At 43.0% G+C, this 21,833-nt stretch overlaps 1 protein-coding gene across 1 annotated transcript in view; it reads left to right on the top strand.

Moving 5' to 3' along the window:
- LOC140068710 (butyrophilin subfamily 2 member A2-like) overlaps positions 1–13,524 on the top strand; it is a 37,971-nt gene extending 24,447 nt beyond the window's left edge. Inside the window, exons 9-10 of the mRNA XM_072114105.1 lie at positions 9,737–9,795; positions 12,424–13,524. Coding sequence (XP_071970206.1) covers positions 9,737–9,795; positions 12,424–13,070 — 706 coding nt within the window. The 3' untranslated portion in view covers positions 13,071–13,524. The remainder of the gene's footprint in view (positions 1–9,736; positions 9,796–12,423) is intronic.
- The last annotated feature ends 8,309 nt before the right edge of the window (positions 13,525–21,833 follow it).

Raw genomic sequence — 21,833 nt, 5'->3', positions numbered from 1 at the left:
TGTTAACTCTTTTCCACATAGAATATATACAGTAACAAAATATTAGTAAATAATGTAACGGCCAAACCAATTATTTTTGGCTAAACAGTGGACATATATTGGATACTCATTTAAAGGGGGTCATGCCAGTGCCGCTCCTGCTTCATAGTTGAGTGAAGTTTCATACATTCTTCATGTGACCCGTTTTCAGCTCAGGCCCAGCACACAGGGAATGTGGCTGAGCTGCAATACAAAACACAGTTGCTGTACAATGTATGGCACTACGCCTTGGTTAGATTTATCATATATTAAAGTAAAAACTGTGATCACGTATTTTTATATAAATATAACTTTAAGTAAAACTATGGAAATTGGCAAAGGATCTTGGTTACCCATGATTTTCTAGACCACATTCATTGGCGTGTTGGAGGTATTATAAAAGCCTTAGATGCTAATATATAATATTTCCAAGTATAAGAGCACCATCCAAAGGATTAGGTGGGTTACTACACCAAGGGTTACTACACCTTAAAAAGATGGCGTCGCATGGGCGCCGCCATCTTGACGTGGATCGTCGCCCGCCATGACGTCATCGGGGAGAGGAGCCCTTGGGGGTCATTTACTAAGGGCCTGATTCGTTTTTTCCCGACGGGTTACCCGAACAATTCCGATTTGCGCCGATTTCCCCTGAATTGCCCCTGGGATTTTGGCGCACGCGATCGGATTGTGGCGCATCAGCGCCGGCATGCGCACAACGGAAATCGGGGGCGTGGCCGAACGCAAATCCGATGTATTCGTTAAAACCGACGCATTTAAAAACGGAAAATGTGTCGCGGAGCTTGCACTTACCTTCACTCAGCCGGCCTCGGTGTATTCAAGTGCGTTCCGATGCTCTTCAGCGCAGCAGCGCCACCTGGTGGACGGCGGAGGAACTGCCATAGTGAATCCCGGCCGGACCCGAATCCACCGCAGAGAAGGTGCCGCTGGATCGCGAATGGGCCGGGTAAGTAAATCTGCCCCATTGTAATGAATGGGGAGGAAAACCACATATACTACCATACTTTTTTATGGCAGTATATGATAGGATCATACAGACACCCTAGGGTTAAACTAAAAAAAAGTTTAAAAACAAAATTATAATAGAAAAAAATAAAAATTTAAATCACCCCCCTTTCCCTAAAACTGATATAAATATAAATAAACAGTAAAAATCATAAACACATTAGGTATCGCCGCGTCCAAAAATGCCCGATCTATCAAAATATAATAAGGGTTTTTCACTGCGTTTTACCCCGTGGCGGAAAATAGCACCCAAAGTCGAAAATGGCACTTTTTTAACAATTTGAAAAATATAAAAAAAATCAATAAAAAGTGATCAAAAATTGCACAGTCCTAAAATTTATACCAATGAAAACACCATCAAAAGTCTCAAAAAATGACACCAACCACAGCTCCGTACACTGAAGTATGAAAAAGTTATTGGCGCCAGAAGATTGCATCATTTAAAAAAAAAATTGTACAGGAGGTTTTAATATTTGTAAATGTATGAAAACCTATACAAATTTGTTATCCCCATAATCGCACCGACCCAAAGTATAAAGTAGACATGTTATTTGGGGTGCACAGTGAAAGCTGTAAAATCCAAGCCCACAAGAAAATGTTGCAAATGCGGTTTTTCATCATTTTCACAGCATTTGGATTTTTTTTCCGCTTCCCAGTACACGGCATGGAATATTAAATACCGTCACTATAAAGTAAAATTTGTTATGCAAAAAATAATGTGGAAAAATAAAAAAGTTATAGATTTTTGAAGGTGGGGAGTGAAAAATGCAAGTGAAAAAACTAAAAAGGGCCAAGTCGTTAAGGGGTTAGGAGAAGCTTGACATGGCATGGTACAGCAGGAGATTATTTCTATCCCCGTGACATCCCTGCAACTTAATAGCCAGTTTGGAAATGTTTGGTTCCCCCTTATATTTTTATATAAATAAATTGGCTAAGAAAAATGACACATAGAAGTAAGCACAATGGTAGGGCACAGGAGCAAGCGCAAGAGAGGAATACAAGAGTGAGCACATGGGGGGGGGGTACAAAGAAGTGAGCAAAGAGGGTGACACGGGACCAACCAGTGCGGATCATAGTATCACATTATATAAGGTTGTAAAAAGATGCAAATCCATCAAGTCCAACCTTTAAGAATAAAATATCTAACCCACTCTTGAACATGTACAAGGAGTCCATCATAAAAACCTCCTGCGACAGAGAATTCCATAGTCTCATTGCTCTTAAGATAAAGAATCACTTTCTATGGTGATGGTAGAACCACCTCTCCTCTAGGTATAGAGGATGCCCCCTGTCTATAGTGATGGTAGAACCGCCTCTCTTCTAGATGTAGAGGTCTCCCCTTTCTATGGTGATGGTAGAACATCCTCTCCTCTTGGTGTAGAGGATGCCCCCTTTCTATGGTGATGGTTGAACCTCCTCTCCTCTAGGTGTAGAGGATGTCCCCTGTCAATGGTGATGGTAGAACCTCCTCTCCTCTAGGCGTTTAGGATTCCCCCTGTCTATGGTGATGGTAGAATCGCCTCTCCTCTAGGTGTAGAGGATGTCCCCCTGTCTATGGTGATGGTAGAACCTCCTCTCCTCTAGGTGTAGAGGATGTGCCCTGTCTATGGTGATGGTAGAACCTCCTCTCCTCTAGGTGTAGAGGATGCCCCCTGTCTATGGTGATGGTAGAACTGCCTCTCCTCTAGGTGTAGAGGATGCCCCTGTCTATGGTGATGGTAGAACCTCCTCTCCTCTAGGTGTAGAGGATGTGCCCTGTCTATGGTGATGGTAGAACCTCCTCTCCTCTAGGCGTTTAGGATTCCCCCTGTCTATGGTGATGGTAGAATCGCCTCTCCTCTAGGTGTAGAGGATGTCCCCCTGTCTATGGTGATGGTAGAACCTGCTCTCCTCTAGGTGTAGAGGATGTGCCCTGTCTATGGTGATGGTAGAACCTCCTCTCCTCTAGGTGTAGAGGATGTCCCCTGTCTATGGTGATGGTAGAATCGCCTCTCCTCTAGGTGTAGAGGATGTCCCCTGTCTATGGTGATGGTAGAATCGCCTCTCCTCTAGGTGTAGAGGATGTCCCCTAGTCCTGGTTACAAGCGTAGTTATAAAAAGATCTTTGGAGAGATCCTTGTACTGCCTGTTCAGGTATTTGTACATTGTAATGAGGTCTCCCATCAGTCGTCTTTTTTCTAAACTGAATAATCCCAAATTTTGTAATCTGTCATTGTATTCTAATCCCCCCCATTCCCCTAGCAATCTTAGTTGCGTTCTAGTTCTTCTATGATCTTTTTAAACACTGGTGCCCAAACTGTACACAGTACACAAGGGCAAAACTATGTCCTTATCATGTGAATCTGTTCCTCTCTTGATCCCATAATTTTATTTGCTCTATTAAAGGGCACCTACCACCACGATTCTACCTATAGGTAGATCGGGTGGTAGGTGGATGAATGGGACGTGAGGAGAGCCCTTTTTTGGGCTAATCCTCACGTCCCGGCTATCTTTAAGAAAACTTTAATAGGGGGATATGTAAATTTTTTTAAGCGGCTACTGGGGCATGAAGTAGCCGGACATGAGGCTACATGTCGCGGCTACTCCACGCCCCAGTAGCCTCTTTTCTCCGCCTACCATTGCATCTTCGGCGCGCAGCTCCTCGTAGCTGCGCACCCTCTTCCAAATACCCGGCGTTCTGCACAAGTGCAGAACGCAGGCCTGAGGCCAGAGCTACTGCGCATGCGCAGATGCCGGGTACTCGGACGAGGATGTGCAGCTACGAGGAGCTGTGCCAGAAGATGAAATGGTAGGAGGAGAAAAGAAGCTACTGGGGCGTGAAGTAGCCGCGATGTGTAGCCTCATGTCCGGCTACTCCACGCCCCAGTAGCCGCTTAAAAAAATTTACATATGCCCCGATTAAAGTTTTCTTAACCCCTTCCCTGTGCGCGCCGAGCCCTCTCCATAGCCGGTAAGTCTTTGCTGCATATTGCAGCAAAGGCATACCAGTAACACCCGCGATCGGTGCTAGCACCGATTGCGGGTGTTTTCACCTCGATTGCCGTCGGCGTCACGGGGATCGGCGATCCGTCGCCATGGTAGCCTCGGGTGTTCCGAATACCCGAGGCAACTTCGTTTTAACCCATGCATTACAATGTGCTAATTACAGTAGTATGGCAGTATATGATAGAATCAATCAGAAAACCTAGGGTTAGAGTACCCTAGGGAGTCTGAAAAATAGTAAAAGTAAAAAAAATTTTAAAAAAAATATATATAATAAAAAACCTAAAAATTCAAATCACCCCCCTTTCCCTAGAACTGATATAAATATAAATAAACAGTAAAAATCATAAACACATTAGGTATCGCCGCATCCGAAAATGCCTGATCTATCAAAATATAATAACAGTTTTTCACTGCGTTTAACCCCGTAACGGAAAATAGCGTCCAAAGTCGAAAATGGCATTTTTTTGCCATTTTGAAAAATATTTAAAAAATCATAAAAAGTGATCAAAAGGTCGCACAGTCCCAAAAATTATAGCAATGAAAACGCCCTCAAAATTCGCAAAAAATGACACTACCCACAGCTCCGTACATTAAAGTATGAAAAAGTTATTGGCACCAAAAGATGGCAAAATAAAAAAAAATATTTTGTACACGAGGTTTTAATTTTTTTAAACTATGAAAACATTATAAAACCTATACAAATTTGGTATCCACGTGATCGTACCGACCCAAAGAATAAAGTAGACATGTCATTTGGGACACAGAGGGAAAGCTGTAAAATCCAAGCCCACAAGAAAACGTCGCAAATGGGGTTTTTCACCACTTTCACTGCATTTGGAATTTTTTTCCCGCTTCCCAGTACATGCCATGGAATATTAAATAGCGTCACTATGAAGTGCAATTTTTTACACAGAAAATAAGCCATAACATAGCTCTTTATGTGGAAAAATTAAAAAGTTATCGATTTTTGAAGTTGGTGAGTGAAAAATGGAAGTGAAAAAACTAAAAAAGGCCAAGTCGTTAAGGGGTTAAAGATAGCCGGGACGTGAATATTAGCCCAAAAAAGGGCTATCTTCACGTCCCATTCATCCACCTACCACCTTTCTAGGTAGAATCGTGGTGGTAGGTTCCCTTTAACAACTGCCTGTCAATGGTCACTAAAATAAAGTTTACCATTCACCAATACCAATGGCCAAGTGCATTGCATTTATCTTCATTAAACCTCACCAGGCATTTCTTAGTCCATTGCTCCAGCTTCCACAAATCCCTATGTAATGCTATGATATCAACCTCTGCATTAATTACTTTACAGAGCTTAGTATCATCTGCAAATATTCAAACTATACATTGTGAACCCTCTACAAGGTCAGTAGTAAAAATATTAAAAAGAATAGAATCATACTGAGTTATGCTTTTTTTTCAGCAAGGATTGATAAAATATAGACTAAAAATTATATTAAAAAAATCTAGCACAAAACAAACCTACTTACGTGAAAAAAAATTGTGTGTACAGTAATAGCACATTGCATAAACACAAGGTTCTGAAGGCCAAAACAGTCTGGGTCCATAAGGGGTTAAGGATGAAAGAGCAGATAAAATCTTATCTATATACAGGTGAGTGCAACTTTATTTTTTCAGCTGCAAGGATATTTCTGGTAAACGTGATTGCAACATTTTGCAAATATGGGCCAACTGTAGGTCTAAAGTATATAAGGTGTGGATACTAACTTTAAATCATAAGCTCTAGAAGAAGTTTAAGGGGTACAGGAAAAAAAAAGACATTAACCTGGACAAAATGAGGTAAACTGCAGGGCACAGTGTTATAGTGTGATACTGTTTTCATATATTTATAGAACTTTTTGTGCTATGGGATAAAGTGCAATTGCTTTATGGCAATTTGAATAGGTCATTTTATGATATTACTTATTTTGATTATATTGGACACAGAAATCATAACATATATTAAGGAATATTGTTTTGAATAATATTAAGTATATTATGGATTACTATATTATATGTTATCATATTTTGACTTTATGAGAGACTTCTATAATTATATATATATATATACATATACAGACGGTCCCCTACTTAAGAACACCTGACTTACATACGACCCCTAGTTACAAACGGACCTCTGGATTTTTGTAATTTACTGTACTTTAGCCCTAGACTACAATAAACAGCTTTAACAGTTATCAATGGTGCCTGTAATTAAGATTTATTATTACTCCTGGTTCTTATGACAATCCAACATTTTTAAAATCCAATTGTCACAGAGACCAAAAAAATTTTGACTGGGGGTTACAATAATAAAGCATACTGTTCCGTCTTACATACAAACTCAACTTAAGAACAAACCTACAGAACCTATCTTGTATATAACCCGGGGACTGCCTGTATATATATATATATATATATATATATACAAGATAGTCCTACTTTTATATTATATTTTCTCACACAGTTTATATATTTCTGCATATTGCTATGTCAATACTAATTAAAAAATTAAATACATTTTAAATACTTTAATGTCTAAAAAATATGGTGGAACCAACAATTTTTACTGCCACACACTTTGAGTATCTCTTTAATATTGTAATTGTGTTATTTTCATATTGTTAATGATAAGTACAGTAGACGCGATGGTTGGTCCTCAATGTGGAAATGAGAACCTTTCATCTAGTATGTGATTTTATTTTATGCTGATTTAAAAAAAATGCCATTATCAGCATTTTGAATCATTTTAGTAGGTTATATAAGTTTATTCATGTTACCTGGCTCCCTGCCAGCGGCATGAGGTGGGTCCCTTGGGAGGGAGGGGGCAGCTGTAGCCTGTGTCAGTCTCCTCTCTTCCTTACTCATGTAGCTCCCTTACCCTCCCCACTTCCTAACATGCACATTGAGCAGGGAAGGAGTGGGGAATGGTGTGGTGTAGAGGGAGAATACATGAGGAGACACAGGCGCACTGAGGCTGCAGCTGCCCCTCCCTGGGACTCACCACATGATGTGTGCAAGTAACCACATAATGTACATGAAAGATATATAAAGTATTGAAATGATTCAGAATCAGGCATTTTTAACCACTTACCGAAGCATTGGATGCGGGTGAATAGAGAGGGCTCACTGGACGAGTCCTCTCCATAGCCAGTAAGTGTTGGCTGCACAGGTGTTAACACAGGTGTAAACCAGTCCAGCAAAGCTGCAGGCGGCTTCATAAAGTGAAGATTGCCGCTTCCCCCGTTGACATTATCCGGGGGTGGCGATCAGTTGCCATGACAGCCTCTGGTCTTCTGTCTCGTTTTAACCTTTTCATTACAATGTGAGATTCGCACATTGCAAAGAATGAAGAAGAAAATCCCCATATACTGCCATGCTGTAGTATAGCAGTAAATGGTAGGATCAATCAGACAACCTAGGGTTGTACCCTAGGTGGTCTGAAAACTAGTAAAAAAATAAATAAAAAGGTTAAAAAATATTATATGAAAAAAACCCTAAAATTTAAAATTACCCCCCTTTCCCTAGAAGTCATATAATATAAATAAACTGTAAAAATAATAAACAAGTTAATGTCACGGTCTCGGGGAATAGTCCCTTGGGACAAAAGTCTTGTGGACTCCCTGGACCACCGCGGGAGATAAAGATGGCAGGACCATGGGAAGGCAGGACCTCGGAAGGACGGCTGGCAGGACCTCGGAAGGACGGCTGGCAGGACCTCGGAAGGACGGCTGGCAGGACCTCGGAAAGGACGGCTGGCAGGACCTCAGAAGGACAGCTGGCAGGACCTCGGATGGACGGCTGGCTGGACCTTGGATGGACGGCTGGCAGGACCTCAGATGGACGGCTGGCAGGACCTCAGAAGACCACTAGGATACTGGACTGCCACAAGATAAACGGACCGCTGCAGGAAACCAGACTGCCAAAGGATAACCGGACAGTCACAGGATAACCGGACCACCACAGGATTACAGGACCACCACAGGATTACAGGACCGCCACAGGAGTACAGGGCAGCCACAGGAGTACAGGACCGCCACAGGAGTACGGGACCTCCACAGGAGTACCGGAACACGGGAACACCACAGGAACACGGGAACACCACAGGAACACAGAGGCGTCTGGAAACGCTCAGGAAGGCTTTCACTCCAGTAGAATGACCTGAAGTTCTGGCAGGGGATGCTGGGCGTTGCAAGGCTATATAGCAGAGCCGGGATGCCAGCGGTAATAAGGAGGACGCTGAACCCTTTAAATTCTTGAAGAGGCGAGCGTGCGTGCCTTAGTGAGCAGGAACACGTGCAGCCTTGGCCAGAAGCAGGAGCGCCGCCTCGACGGGACCGAGACGGCACCGAAGGAGCCAGGAACCGGTGAGGTGAGTACAGGCGAGGAGGAGCAGGGCAGCACAGCGGAGCACGGGTGCACCCACTGCCTGATCTATCTAATATAATTACGTTTATTCACTGCGTTTAACTTGGTAACGGAAAATAGCACTTTTTTGCCATTTTGAAAAATATAAAAAAATTCAATAAAAAGTGATCAAAAGGCTTTACAGTCCTAAAAATGGTAGCATTGAAAACTTCATTAAAATTTGAAAAAAATTACACTACTCACAGCTCTGTACAACAAAAGGTTATTAGCGTCAGAAGATGGCAAAAAAAAAAATTTTTGTGCAGGAGGTTTTAATTTTTGTAAATGTATGAGAACATCACAAAACCTATACAAATTTGGTATCCCTGCATTAGAAGCATTAAAGCACTAGAAGCTAAAAAAAATAGCAGATCCTGCCAGAGTGGACACACACCAGCATGTAAGTGTGTTTGGTTTACAATCCCTGATTTCCTTTAAATCTATGGGGGTCATTTACTAAGGGCCCGATTCGCGTTTTCCCGACGTGTTACCCGAATATTTCCGATTTACGCCGATTTTCCCTGTATTGCCCCGGGTTTTTGGCGCACATGATCGGATTTTGCCGCATCGGTGCCGGCATGCACGCGACAGAAATCGGGGGGCGTGGCCGAACGAAAACCCGGCGGATTCGGAAAAACCGCCGCATTTTTTTTTAAAAATGTGTCGCGAAAATTACACTCACCTTCATTAAGTATTGGCTGGTGAATTTCAGGGCATTACAGCGCGCCTCCTGGGAACTTCAGCGCAGCAGCGCCACCTGGTGGACGGCGGAGGAACTACCTTAGTGAATCCCGGCCGGACCCGAATCCCCCGCAGAGAAAGCGCCGCTGGATCGCGAATGGACCGGGTAAGTAAATCTGCCCCTATGACTTTAACCCTTTGCCACCTTTGCCACCATGGGGAACGTCATAGTGTAATTGTACTCAACGTCATGAAGATCGCAGTGGCGATCATTTCAATATGCATTTTAATTTTTCACTCCCCACCTTCAAAAAGCTATAACTTTTTTTATTTTCCACAATCAAATTCAATATCAAATCCAATATGGCGGCATTGGGATTTAACTGCCTCCAGAGGCTTTGCCAGAGGCATTTGTAGGGTTGACACCCACGATCGGTGCCGGGTGGTACCGGTGGGTGTTTGCTGCAATATGTAGCAAATCTCCACCATGTATGGAGAGTGATATGTCACACACCACATATACAGTACAGATATGTCACACATCGGTAAGGAGTTAAATATTTATACATCAATTCAACTGTTTAATAATCAGATAAATAATTATAGAAATGTTACTTCTTAGGTGGATGATGTTACTCGCCCTGGCATTGGTGGTACTCATGAGATCTCAAGCACAACAAGGTACAGTATAGTCTATAGCCCCGGGTTTTTGGCGCACGTGATCGGATTGTGGCGCAACGGTGCCGGCATGCTCGTGACGGAAATAGGGTGGCATGGCCCGACGGATTTGGAAAAACCGCCGTATTTAAAACAAAAAAAGTGTCGCTTGATACGCGCTTACCTGCACCCAGCATAGCTTGGTGAACTCCGACGGACTTCAGCGCAGCAGCGACACCTGGTGGACATCGGGCGCACTACCTTAGTGAATCGCCGGAAGACCCGAATCCTCCACATATAATGCACCATTGGATCGCAAATGGACCGGGTAAGTAAATCTGCCCCAGTGTCTTATCTTAATTTTTGCTTCCGAAGGGGCACTCGGTCTTATTTTCATGGGACGTCTTATTTTTCCATGAACACATTTATTGTTGATCAAAGAAAATCAACATTAAAATTAAATGTAAATATTTAAATTCTGTAGTCATGCCATCACAAACCGAAGCATAACCAGTCAAACTCTGAACCATCAAGAATTTCCTGTGACTCTGTTTCCATGTACAACTATCTATAGTATATTACATGATAAGGTAACAAAAAGTAAGCTCACCTGGACACAGGGGATGTGAGTCATGGATTGCACCGAGCCCGGATAAACCTTTGCCAGAGGATGACGAAAAAAACATGGTAAAACCGTCCTGGGATTGGACTACATCTGCAATGTGTTCTTCACACATATTGTTCTTCACATACTATTGCGAAGAACACCGTTCGGCATGCGTGTCTTTGGATAAGTTAGCAGATGTACGGAACATCTGCAATGTGTTCTTCACTGTGTTCTTTCAATATGTTCTTCACTGTGTTCTTTCAATATGTTCTTCACTGTGTTCTTCACTTAAATGATCCTGTGTTCACTGTTTTCATTGTATTCTTCACTGTTCTTCACTGTGTTTCGTTAATTAAATGCTCGATCTCGAGCCGACGAGATACTCGTCCTAGCAACGAGCCGTTTTGAGTACCCTAATACTCGAACGAGCATCAAGCTCAGACGAGAATACTCGCTCATCTCTAATAACCATCACTCAGAAAACTGGGTATTACACTTTTATTTAGTTTTTAGTGTGCCACCCCAGCACCTGAATAGCTAGACCCCTGCATCTCTCAATCCAGAGCTGAGACCAGCACTGAACTCCAGAATGAACCACCCAGCTTTCTTGGGACCAGATACTGAAAGATAATTGTAGTTGTGACTCTCAAGCTCAGAAGCCTGAAACAGGTCCCATTAAGACTTCTATCAAGTATTTTAGTTTGCAGACAGGTGATGTAACCCCAAACTTTAACAAGCTAAATAAACAGGGTACAGAACTCTGCATTCAAGGTTTTTATATGGTATGCAAACAGCGTCAGCAGGAATGAACACCTTGGGGCAGATTTACTTACTGGATTCACGATCCAGCGGCGCGTTCTCTGCGCTGGATTCGGGTCTGGACGGGATTTATGAAGGTAGTTCCTCCGACGTCCACCAGGTGGCGCTGCTGCGCTGGAAAGCATCTCAACGTGCCGGAATACACCGAGCTGGACCAAGTGAAGGTAAGCGCTTCCCAAGCGACACATTTTCGGTTTTTAAATGCGGCGGTTTTTCCAAATATGTCGGGTTTTCGTTCGGCCACGCCCCACAATTTCCATCGCACGCATACCGGCGCCGATGCGCCACAATCCGATCGCGTGCGCCAAAATCCCGGGGCAATTCAGGTACAATCGGCGGAAATCGGAAATATTCGGGTAACACGTCGGGAAAACGCGAATCGGGCCCTTAGTAAATGACTCCCCTTGTCTTGAGTCTCTGGATCCTCCTTTAATTGATCAATTACACTGTCAACTCTAAAAGGTCCACACTTGTTTCACTAAAAAGTCCCTATAGCCTGCTAAGTCAATGCACACAGCTTCTTTCCCTATGATTGGTCATCAAGATAATGGTGGGAACAGCACGGTGCCAAGCAATTTTATCGGATTTGAGTTATCAGCATGTCAAGACATATGATGTGTCCCCTGGATTTCCATTTCTGCGTTCTGTTGCTTCTAAATCACCATTCTAGAAATTTGTTATCATAAATTGCTCTAAAATTTGAATTTGTGACTGGTGATGAGCAGAAACATTAAAATTTGCCAATTTGCCCGATTTTTAAAATCCTGTTCAAGAATGGGTTTTGGTTGCAAAGTCACTGGTGGATCAACAATCCTGGCAGGTTAGAGCCAGTGCGTGGTCATCGCCACTTAAAATGCTGCTGGAAATTATACCAGCATCCTATAAAGAGTTAATGCTTGCAATCGGTAAAAGCACCAATCACAGGCATTAACCGCAGGGGAGAGTAAAAGCGAACCTGGCCTTGGTCTCTATCCCAAACTTATAATGAAAGTCCTCAACATTATTTGTAACAAATCAACGTGCTAAACTTCGTATCAAATTCCACTTCATTGAAATCACTTTACTTATCTCTAACGACAATATTAACCAAAATAAAATTTTTCTGTAACTTAAAATGTTAAAAGTCAGTTGTGAGTTTGATGCAACTTTATCTTTGACTGTGTTTCGTTGTTTTTAAAATTACAATTTTATTGTCTAAAATGACTGTATATTTGCTTGTTGTACAGATATGGGGAACCAAGTCTTTCTTTTTCCAAGAGAAACCTCCACCGCACATGTGGTCTTAAAACCTGCAGTAAAGTCAGCACTTCAGAAGGTTTCTGTTTGCCTGAGGTCCTACACAGAAATTTCCCGCAAGCATGGTCTATTTTCCCTAGCCATGTCTAACCCATCGGTGCATAACGCATTTCTCATCTTCAGCTCACCACCAAATTATTATTATGTCTATATAAACGATGAATCAAACCAAATCATAACCGATCCAGAAGTTATAGAGTGGAAACATACATGTGTGACCTGGGACTCGACAAGTGGTATAATTCAACTTTGGGTCAATGGCAAACTGTACCCTAGGAAGGTGTCAAATAAAGGGTTTTCTATCAACACAAAAATCAGTATTATTGTTGGACAAGAGCAAGATGAATTTGGGGGAGGATTTAATAAGAGCGACAGCTTTGTAGGTGAACTAACTGATATTCATATGTGGGATTATGTCCTGTCACCAGGAGACATTCAGAAAGTGATGACCAATGATTATACTGGAAATGTAATAAACTGGAGATCTTTACATTTTGAGATAAAGGGAGATGCATTAATCCAACCAAAACTTCAATGTAACAAGCAATGGCACTACACGAAATATACTCAATGCTAAACAGAATAAATTCTAAAAAGAAAAGCTATTCTGTAAAGAAATAATGATTTGGTTGATATGTTGTAAAATTTTAAATATTTTTTATACATACGATCTTCAATTCCAATTTAATTCCAGATGATTTGTAAGCAAGTTAATAAAATGATTCACTTGAATACTGTACTTGTAATCTGGTAACTGGTGACTGCAAGAGTTCTGCCACTGCCCGGGGCTGCGTGATCCTCCTTCCGGGAGCCGTGTCCGTGCCTTCTGGCAGGACCCGGCTGTAACACAGTGAGCATGCGCAGTATACATCTGTATTACACTGTGTAAGGTGAAGAATAGCTTGAACAAGCGATCAGTGGATCGCTTGTTCAAGATTACCTGTAAAAGTCATAAAAAAGAGTTAAAAACATTTAATAAAAACATTTTTTAATAAAAAGAATTAATTAAATAAAGTTAAAGTCCCCTAAACACAAACATTCCCTATACATATGCAATAAAGTGAAAAAAACACAAAATCGCCAAAAAACCCCACATATTTGGTATTGTCGCGTTCGTAACAATCCGTACAATAACTTAGAAACATTATTTGACCCGCTCGGTGAACGCCGTAAAAACAAAACCCGAAAAACTCGCCAAAAATGTAAATTTTTCACAAAAATGTTCTAAAAAGTGATCAAAAAAGTTATGAGCGCCAAAATGGTATCAATTGAAAAGACAACTCAACACATAAAAAATAAGCCCTAAACTAGCTCTGTCAACCAAAAAATATTAAAGTTACGTCTCCGAAAAGATGGCGATGCAAAAACAAATGAGATTTCCTCTATATTAGTTTTTTCCAGTAAAATTGTAAAAATAAATGAAAAACTATATAAATGAGGTATCACCGTAATCGTAGTGACCTATAGAATAAAGATAATATAGTATTTTTAGTGTACGGTGTACGACCCCCAAAAAATAAAAAAAGAAAGAAAGGAAACCAAAATTGACAATTTACTTTTCATCCATACATTCAAGAATTAATAAAATCTCATCAATAAGCTAATGACCAACTAAAATGAAGTATTTGTAAAGTGCATCTCATGTCGCAAAAAATAAGCCCTTATATGTCCAAATTGCCAAAAAAATAAAGATTGTATAGCCAATAAAAAGTGACAATGCATACCGTATTTTCCGGGCCATTAGGCGCACTGGAATATAAGGCGCATTAGTCCGATGCGCCTTATATATGTAATAATTCCATATATAAGGCGCATCGGACTATAAGGCGCAGGGTCGGGGGCGTGGCGGAGGTCCGGGGGCGGAGCGGAGACCCGACGGGACGAGACGCGACGCCGAGACGAGACGCAGAACGCGGGGAAGGTGAGCGGGGAAGGTGAGGGGGAGGTAAAGAATAGCATACTTACATAGATCCCCGCTACCGGAGACAGCAGATCTCCAGCGGGAACTGCAGACCACGCGGCAGAAGTTGTTCGTGCCGCGTGGTCTGCAGTTCCCGCTGGAGATCTGCTGTCTCCGGTAGCGGGGACCTATGTAAGTAGGGTCCGCTGCCTCATATAGGGCGCACCGGACTATATGGCGCACTTTGGATTTCCAAGGAAATCCAAGGCTTTTAAGTGCGCCTTATAGTCCGGAAAATACGGTAATCTGCTCTGAATGGCGCAGCTTCCCTTCGATGCCCTGGCATGTGCCCATACACCAGGTTACCACCACATATGGGGGATTGTTATATGCGGGAAGGATTTGGTATCAAATTTTGTGGAGCGTTTTGGTATTTCATCCACTGAGAATTTATACATTTTTTGAAAAACACATTCATTTAGCCAAAAAAAATGTACTTTCAAAATTGTATCCGATTTTGTTTTAACCCCTGTAAAACAATTAAAGGGCTAACAAACTTCATAAAAGTTGTTTTACATACATTGAGGGGTGTAGTTTCTATAATGGGGTAATTTATGGGGTTTTACTTTTATTCAGGCCTCTCAAAGTGACTTCAAACCTGAGCAGGTCCCTCAATAGCAGGATTTTGTGGTTTTTATGAAAATGTGAAAAATCGCACCCAACGTTCAAAGGACCATAACATCCTACAAAAATCAGCGTATGCATAAAAAACCATGTCCACATAAAGTAGACATTCGGTTAATGTTAGTTTTTAAGTTTTTTTGCTGTTATGACTATGTATGGAAAAAGTAGAACATTTTGAAGTTTGAAAATCGAGAATTTTTCCAAATTTTCACCAAATATCTGATTTTCTCATAAATAAATGCAAAACATACCACCAAAATTTTTCAACTAACATGAAGTAGAATGGGTCACGAGAAAACAATTTTAAAATCACTTGGCTATGTTAAAGCTTTTCAAAGTTATAATCATTTATAGTGACACAGGGCAGATTTGAAAAAATGGGCCGTGTCAGGAAGGTGAAAAGTGGCTTCGGCGTTAAGGGGTTAAATGCCACCAATAGAAAGCTAAATTTGCTGCTCATAAATACAAACTCCCAAAGGTCTCTGTAAATGGAAAAATCCAAAAGCTTTGACTGTTTTGATGTGGGGAGCAAAAAATCTGGAATTCAAAATGTAAAAAGGCTTAAGCTGCAATAGGTTAATGATAATTTACATTAATTTTATACATCACGCTTTAGCAACTTATTTTAATACAAACGACAAGTAGGTAAGAAGAAATTTAAAATTGCCTGCCTCCCCTTTCCCCCGGATCAGTTATCTCCTTATAGTCTGTAGTTTGAAGCTTCTCTCTCCTCATGATGTGCTGACAGGAAATGATCAGTGTGAGCTCCGTGCAGGGGGCGGGGCTACAGGCACACAGCAGAGAGAGACAGAAATCTCAGCTCCACGCAGTCACATACAAATCCAAGATGGTGCCTGACCCTTAGTCAGAAGTTAAAGGGTCGTGTCTAGGGGCAACTGAAATTGTTTACAGCAGGACTGATAGAGACAGGTTGGACCTATATCTGTGAAATGCTGCATTTTTGTTAATAACAGTGAATTAGAGAATGTGTTATTTTGTTATCCTGCGTACATATAAGAAACTTCTCTTCGTGGGAATACCCCTTTAATATTAATGCAGAACCAAGAGCGAGGAATAACAATGCAGATTACAGAGCATACAAGAATAATGGAAAACCCAGAGCAGAAAGGAGACCTCAGAGTAATAGCTACCACTAGAGTAGACAATAAGAAGAAGAATAGAGAAAAGCAACAATGGGAACTGGAGTAGATATGAAGACAAGAAAAATACTTCTAAAAATATCTCCTTGCTCTATACTCAATATTCTTCTACAACGCAACACACTTTCATGGGTTCTGATTAGAGATGAGCGAGCACTAAAATGCTCGGGTACTCGTTATTCGAGACAAACTTTTCCCGATGCTCGAGTGCTCGTCTCGAATGACGAACCCCATTGAAGTCAATGGGAGACTCGAGCATTTTTCAAGGGGACCAAGGCTCTGCACAGGGAAGCTTGGCCAAACACCTGGGAACCTCAGAAAAGGATGGAAACACCACGGAAATGGACAGGAAACAGCAGGGGCAGCATGCATGGATGCCTCTGAGGCTGCTTAATCGCACCATTATGCCAAAATTATGGGCAACAGCATGGCCATGACAGAGTGACCGAATGAGGCTAGATAGCATCTAAAACATCCAATAATTGACCCTGACACTATAGGGGACGGCACGCAGAGGCAGCGGCAGCAGGCTAGAGAGTGTCATGGCGACATACCCTAAATGGACTCAGGTTTCTCCAAAGGAGGTGAGCAAGAAGCGCTGAAATGATTTCCTATGTGAACAAAAGGTTGACGGTATATTTATTCGATAACACAGCATGGTGGCGACATAGTGACCAAGTTCCATAACGTATCTGGTGAAACACCCGAAAAGTTAGCCTGACACAGCTCTTTTGATAAAGGGACGACATGGGGAGGCAGCCATGGAGACGACTTCCATGATTAAGAGTGACTACTGGGGCATCCATATTGCTTCTATGATTGAAACTTCAGGTCTCCAGCATGGTGACAGATGGGCCGAGTTCCACTATGTATCTGGTGAAACACCTGAAAATTCTGCCTGACACAGCTCGTTTGATAAGGGGACGATGTATGGAGGCAGTGAACTAGTAGTAGATTAAAGGTGCTGCAGTTAAAACTATGTTAGTTGGATCTTGGGATGGAGCTGGCGCTCCGCTGCCAGGCGAGCTTTCGCCAATCCAAGCCCCTGTCTCTAGGCTACTCCCCAAACAGCACTTCTAAGAACCTTTTGTATAAGATCAAGTGTAGTAGCGTTCTTATAAGTTTGGGATATGGCGGGTGAGGGGAATGTAAACAGATGCGAAAGAAGCGCTGAAATAATATCGGTAAATGATAAAAGTTTGGCAGTATATTTTGTGGATTACACAGCAGGGTGGCGACAAAGTTAACAAGTTTGATGTGGAATCCATGAAAACAACCCAAAATTCTGCCTGACACAGCTCGTTTGATAAGGGGACCATGTATGGAGGCAGCTATATGGACGACTTTTGGAGGCAGCTATGGCGATGACGTGTGGAGGTAGCAATGGAGACAACGTGTGGAGCCAGCTAAAAAGATGACATGTGGAGGCTGCTATGGAGACAAATTAATTTGGATAGTGCCTGTATGTGGCAGTCCAAAAAAGTTTTCAAACCAGAGGAGCAGGTAGGTGGTCCTCCAGAAAAATTAAATAGATTGAGTGCCTGTATGTGGCACTCCCAAAAAATGCTTAAAACAGAGGACTGGGTAGGTGGCCCTCCAGAAAAATTAAATACATAAAGTACTATAGCTACAGCCAGTTGGCCCTGGCAAAAAATAGCCAGTTTCCTCTGCTTTAGTGTACAAAGAGGAGGAGAAGGAGGACAATGAGGAGGAGGAGTGCATACATTATTCAGGTTGAGCTTCTTTCACCTGGTGAAGAAGGAAAATCTGGAGAAATCCAGGCTTTATTCATCTTGATAAGCGTCAGCCTGTCAGCGCTGTCAGTCGACAGGCGTGTACGCTTATCGGTGATGATGCCACCAGCTGCACTGAAAACCCGCTCAGACAACATGCTAGCGGCAGGGCAGGCAAGAACCTCCAAGGCGTACAGCGCCAGTTCGTGCCACATGTCCAGCTTTGAAACCCAGTAGTTGTAGGGAGCTGTGTGATCATTTAGGACGATGGTATGGTCAGCTACATACTCCCTCACCATCTTTCTGTAAAGATCAGCCCTACTCTGCCAAGACTGGGGACAGGTGACAGTGTCTTGCTGGGGTGACATAAAACTGGCAAAGGCCTTGAAAAGCGTACCCCTGCCAGTGCTGAACAAGCTGCCTGCTCGCCTACTCTCCCTCGCTACTTGTCCCGCAGAAGTACACCCTCTGCCGCTAACACTGTCAGAAGGGAAATACTGATTCAGCTTGTGCACCAGGGCCTGCTGGTATTCATGCATTCTCACACTCCTTTCCTCTCCAGGGATGAGAGTGGAAAGATTTTGCTTGTACCGTGGGTCCAGGAGAGTGAATACCTAGTAATCGGTGCTGGAATAAATTCTTTGAACGCGAGGGTCATGGGATAGGCAGCCTAGCATGAAATCTGCCATATGTGCCAGAGTCCCAACGCGCAAGAATTCACTCCCCTCACTGGCCTGACTGCCCATTTCCTCCTCCTCCAACTCCTCTTCTTCTGCCCATACACGCTGAACAGTGAAGGACTGAACAATGGTCCCCTCTTCTGTCTCGCCAACATTCTCCTCCTCTTCCTCCTCCTCCTCCTCCACCTTCTCCGATATGCGCTGAGAAACAGACCTAAGGGTGCTTTGGCTATCAACAAGGGAATCTTCTTCCCCCGTCTCTTGTGACGAGCGCAAAGCTTCCCACTTCATGCTGACCAGAGAGTTTTTCAACAGGCCAAGCAGCGGGATGGTGAGGCTGATGATGGCGACATTACCTTCAAAGGAGACAAAAACTGCACAATACAAAGATAGAAAAGTAGTAAACAAATATTGGTCAGAACTAGAGATGAGCGAGCACTAAAATGCTCGGGTACTCGTTATTCGAGACGAACTTTTCCCGATGCTCGAGTGCTCGTTTCGAGTAACGAGCCCCATTGAAGTCAATGGGAGACTCGAGCATTTTTCAAGGGGACCAAGGCTCTGCACAGGGAAGCTTGGCCAAACACCTGGGAACCTCAGAAAAGGATGGAAACACCACGGAAATGGACAGGAAACAGCAGGGGCAGCATGCATGGATGCCTCTGAGGCTGCTTAATCGCACCATTATGCCAAAATTATGGGCAACAGCATGGCCATGACAGAGTGACCGAATGAAGCTAGATAGCATCTAAAACATCCAATAATTGACCCTGACACTATAGGGACGGCATGCAGAGGCAGCGGCAGCAGCGGCAGGCTAGAGGGTGGCATGGCAACATACCCTAAATGGACTCAGGCTTCAAACCAATGGGTGGCAGAGAGGAACCAAAGGAGGTGAGCAAGAAGCGCTCAAATAATATCGGTACATGATAAAAGTTTGCCAGTATATTTTGTGGATTACACAGCAGGGTGGCGACAAAGTTAACATGGAAGCCATGAAAACAATCCAAAATTCTGCCTGACACAGCTCGTTTGATAAGGGGACCATGTATGGAGGCAGTGAACTAGTAGTAGATTAAAGGTGCTGCAGTTAAAACTATGTTAGTTGGATCTTGGCATGGAGCTGGTGCTCCGCTGCCAGGCGAGCTTTTGCCAATCCAAGCCCCTGTCTCTAGGCTACTCCCCAAACAGCACTTCTAAGAACCTTTTGTATAAGATCAAGTGTAGTAGCGTTCTTATAAGTTTGGGATATGGCGGGTGAGGGGAATGTAAACATCTGCGCAAGAAGCGCTGAAATAATATCCGTAAATGAAAAAAGTTTTCCAGTATATTTTGTGGCTTACACAGCACGGTGGCGACAAAGTTAACAAGTTTGATGCGGAATGCCCTGTAATAGCTCTTGGGCGGTGTGCCTTTTATCACCTAGGCTCAGCAGTTTGAGCACCGCCTGCTGTCTCTTAGCGACGGCACTGCTGCTGTGCCTAGAGCTACCGACTGATGGCGCCATGCCCACAGATGGTAATTCGGAGGAGGAGGAGGAGGTGGAGGAGGGGTGGGAGGAGGAGGAGGCATAGTAGGCCTGAAACACCTGGACCGAGGTAGGCCCCGCAATCCTCTGCGTCGGCAGTATATGACCAGCCCCAGGGTCAGACTCGGTCCCAGCCTGCACCAAGTTAAGTGTAGTAGCGTTCTTATAATTTTGGAATATGGCGGGTGAGGGGAATGTAAACAGATGCGCAAGAAGCGCTGAAATAATATCCGTAAATGGTAAAAGTTTGCCAGTATATTTTGAGGATTACACAGCAGGGTGGTGACAAAGTTAACAAGTTTGTTGTGGAAGCCATGAAAACAACCCAAAATTCTGCCTGACACAGCACGTTTGATAAGGCGGCCATGTATGGAGGCAGTGAACTAGTAGTAGATTAAAGGTGCTGCAGTTAAAACTATGTTAGTTGGTTCTTGGCATGGAGCTGGCGCTCCGCTGCCAGGCGAGCTTTCGCCAATCCAAGCCCCTGTCTCTAGGCTACTCCCCAAACAGCACTTCTAAGAACCTTTGAACCTTTTGTATAAGATCAAGTGTAGTAGCGTTCTTATAAGTTTAGGATATGGCGGGTGAGGGGAATGTAAACAGATGCGCAAGAAGCGCTGAAATAATATCCGTAAATGGTAAAAGTTTGCCAGTGTATTTTGTGGATAACACAGCAGGGTGGCGACAAAGTTAACAACTTTGATGTGGAATCCATGAAAACAACCCAAATTTCGGCCTGACACACCTCGTTTGATAAAGGGACGATGTATGGGGGCAGCTATATGGACGACTTTTGGAGGTAGCAATGGAGACAACGTGTGGAGGCTGCTATGGAGACAATTCAATTTGGATAGTGCCTGTATGTGGCAGTCCAAAAAAGTTTTCAAACCAGAGGAGCAGGTAGGTGGCCCTCCATAAAAATGGAATAGATTGAGTGCCTGTATGTGGCAGTCCAAAAAAGTTTTCAAACCAGAGGAGCAGGTAGGTGGCCCTCCATAAAAATGGAATAGATTGAGTGCCTGTATGTGGCAGTCCAAAAAAGTTTTCAAACCAGAGGAGCAGGTAGGTGGCCCTCCATAAAAATGGAATAGATTGAGTGTCTGTATGTGGCAGTCCAAAAAAGTTTTCAAACCAGAGGAGCAGGTAGGTGGCCCTCCATAAAAATGGAATAGATTGAGTGCCTGTATGTGGCAGTCCAAAAAAGTTTTCAAACCAGAGGAGCAGGTAGGTGGCCCTCCATAAAAATGGAATAGATTGAGAGCCTGTATGTGGCAGTCCAAAAAAGTTTTCAAACCAGAGGAGCAGGTAGGTGGCCCTCCATAAAAATGGAATAGATTGAGTGCCTGTATGTGGCAGTCCAAAAAAGTTTTCAAACCAGAGGAGCAGGTAGGTGGCCCTCCATAAAAATGGAATAGATTGAGTGCCTGTATGTGGCAGTCCAAAAAAGTTTTCAAACCAGAGGAGCAGGTAGGTGGCCCTCCATAAAAATGGAATAGATTGAGTGCCTGTATGTGGCAGTCCAAAAAAGTTTTCAAACCAGAGGAGCAGGTAGGTGGCCCTCCAGAAAAATTGAATAGATTGAGTGCCTGTATGTGGCACTCCCAAAAATTGTTTAAAACAGAGGACCGGGTCGGTGGCCCTCCATAAAAATTAAA

This window comes from Engystomops pustulosus, chromosome 7 (genome assembly GCF_040894005.1).
Source record: "Engystomops pustulosus chromosome 7, aEngPut4.maternal, whole genome shotgun sequence".
In the NCBI taxonomy this organism is placed as follows: domain Eukaryota; kingdom Metazoa; phylum Chordata; class Amphibia; order Anura; family Leptodactylidae; genus Engystomops; species Engystomops pustulosus.
The sequence above is the reverse complement of the archived record's forward strand: the minus strand, read 5'-3'. Positions and strand labels throughout refer to the sequence as shown.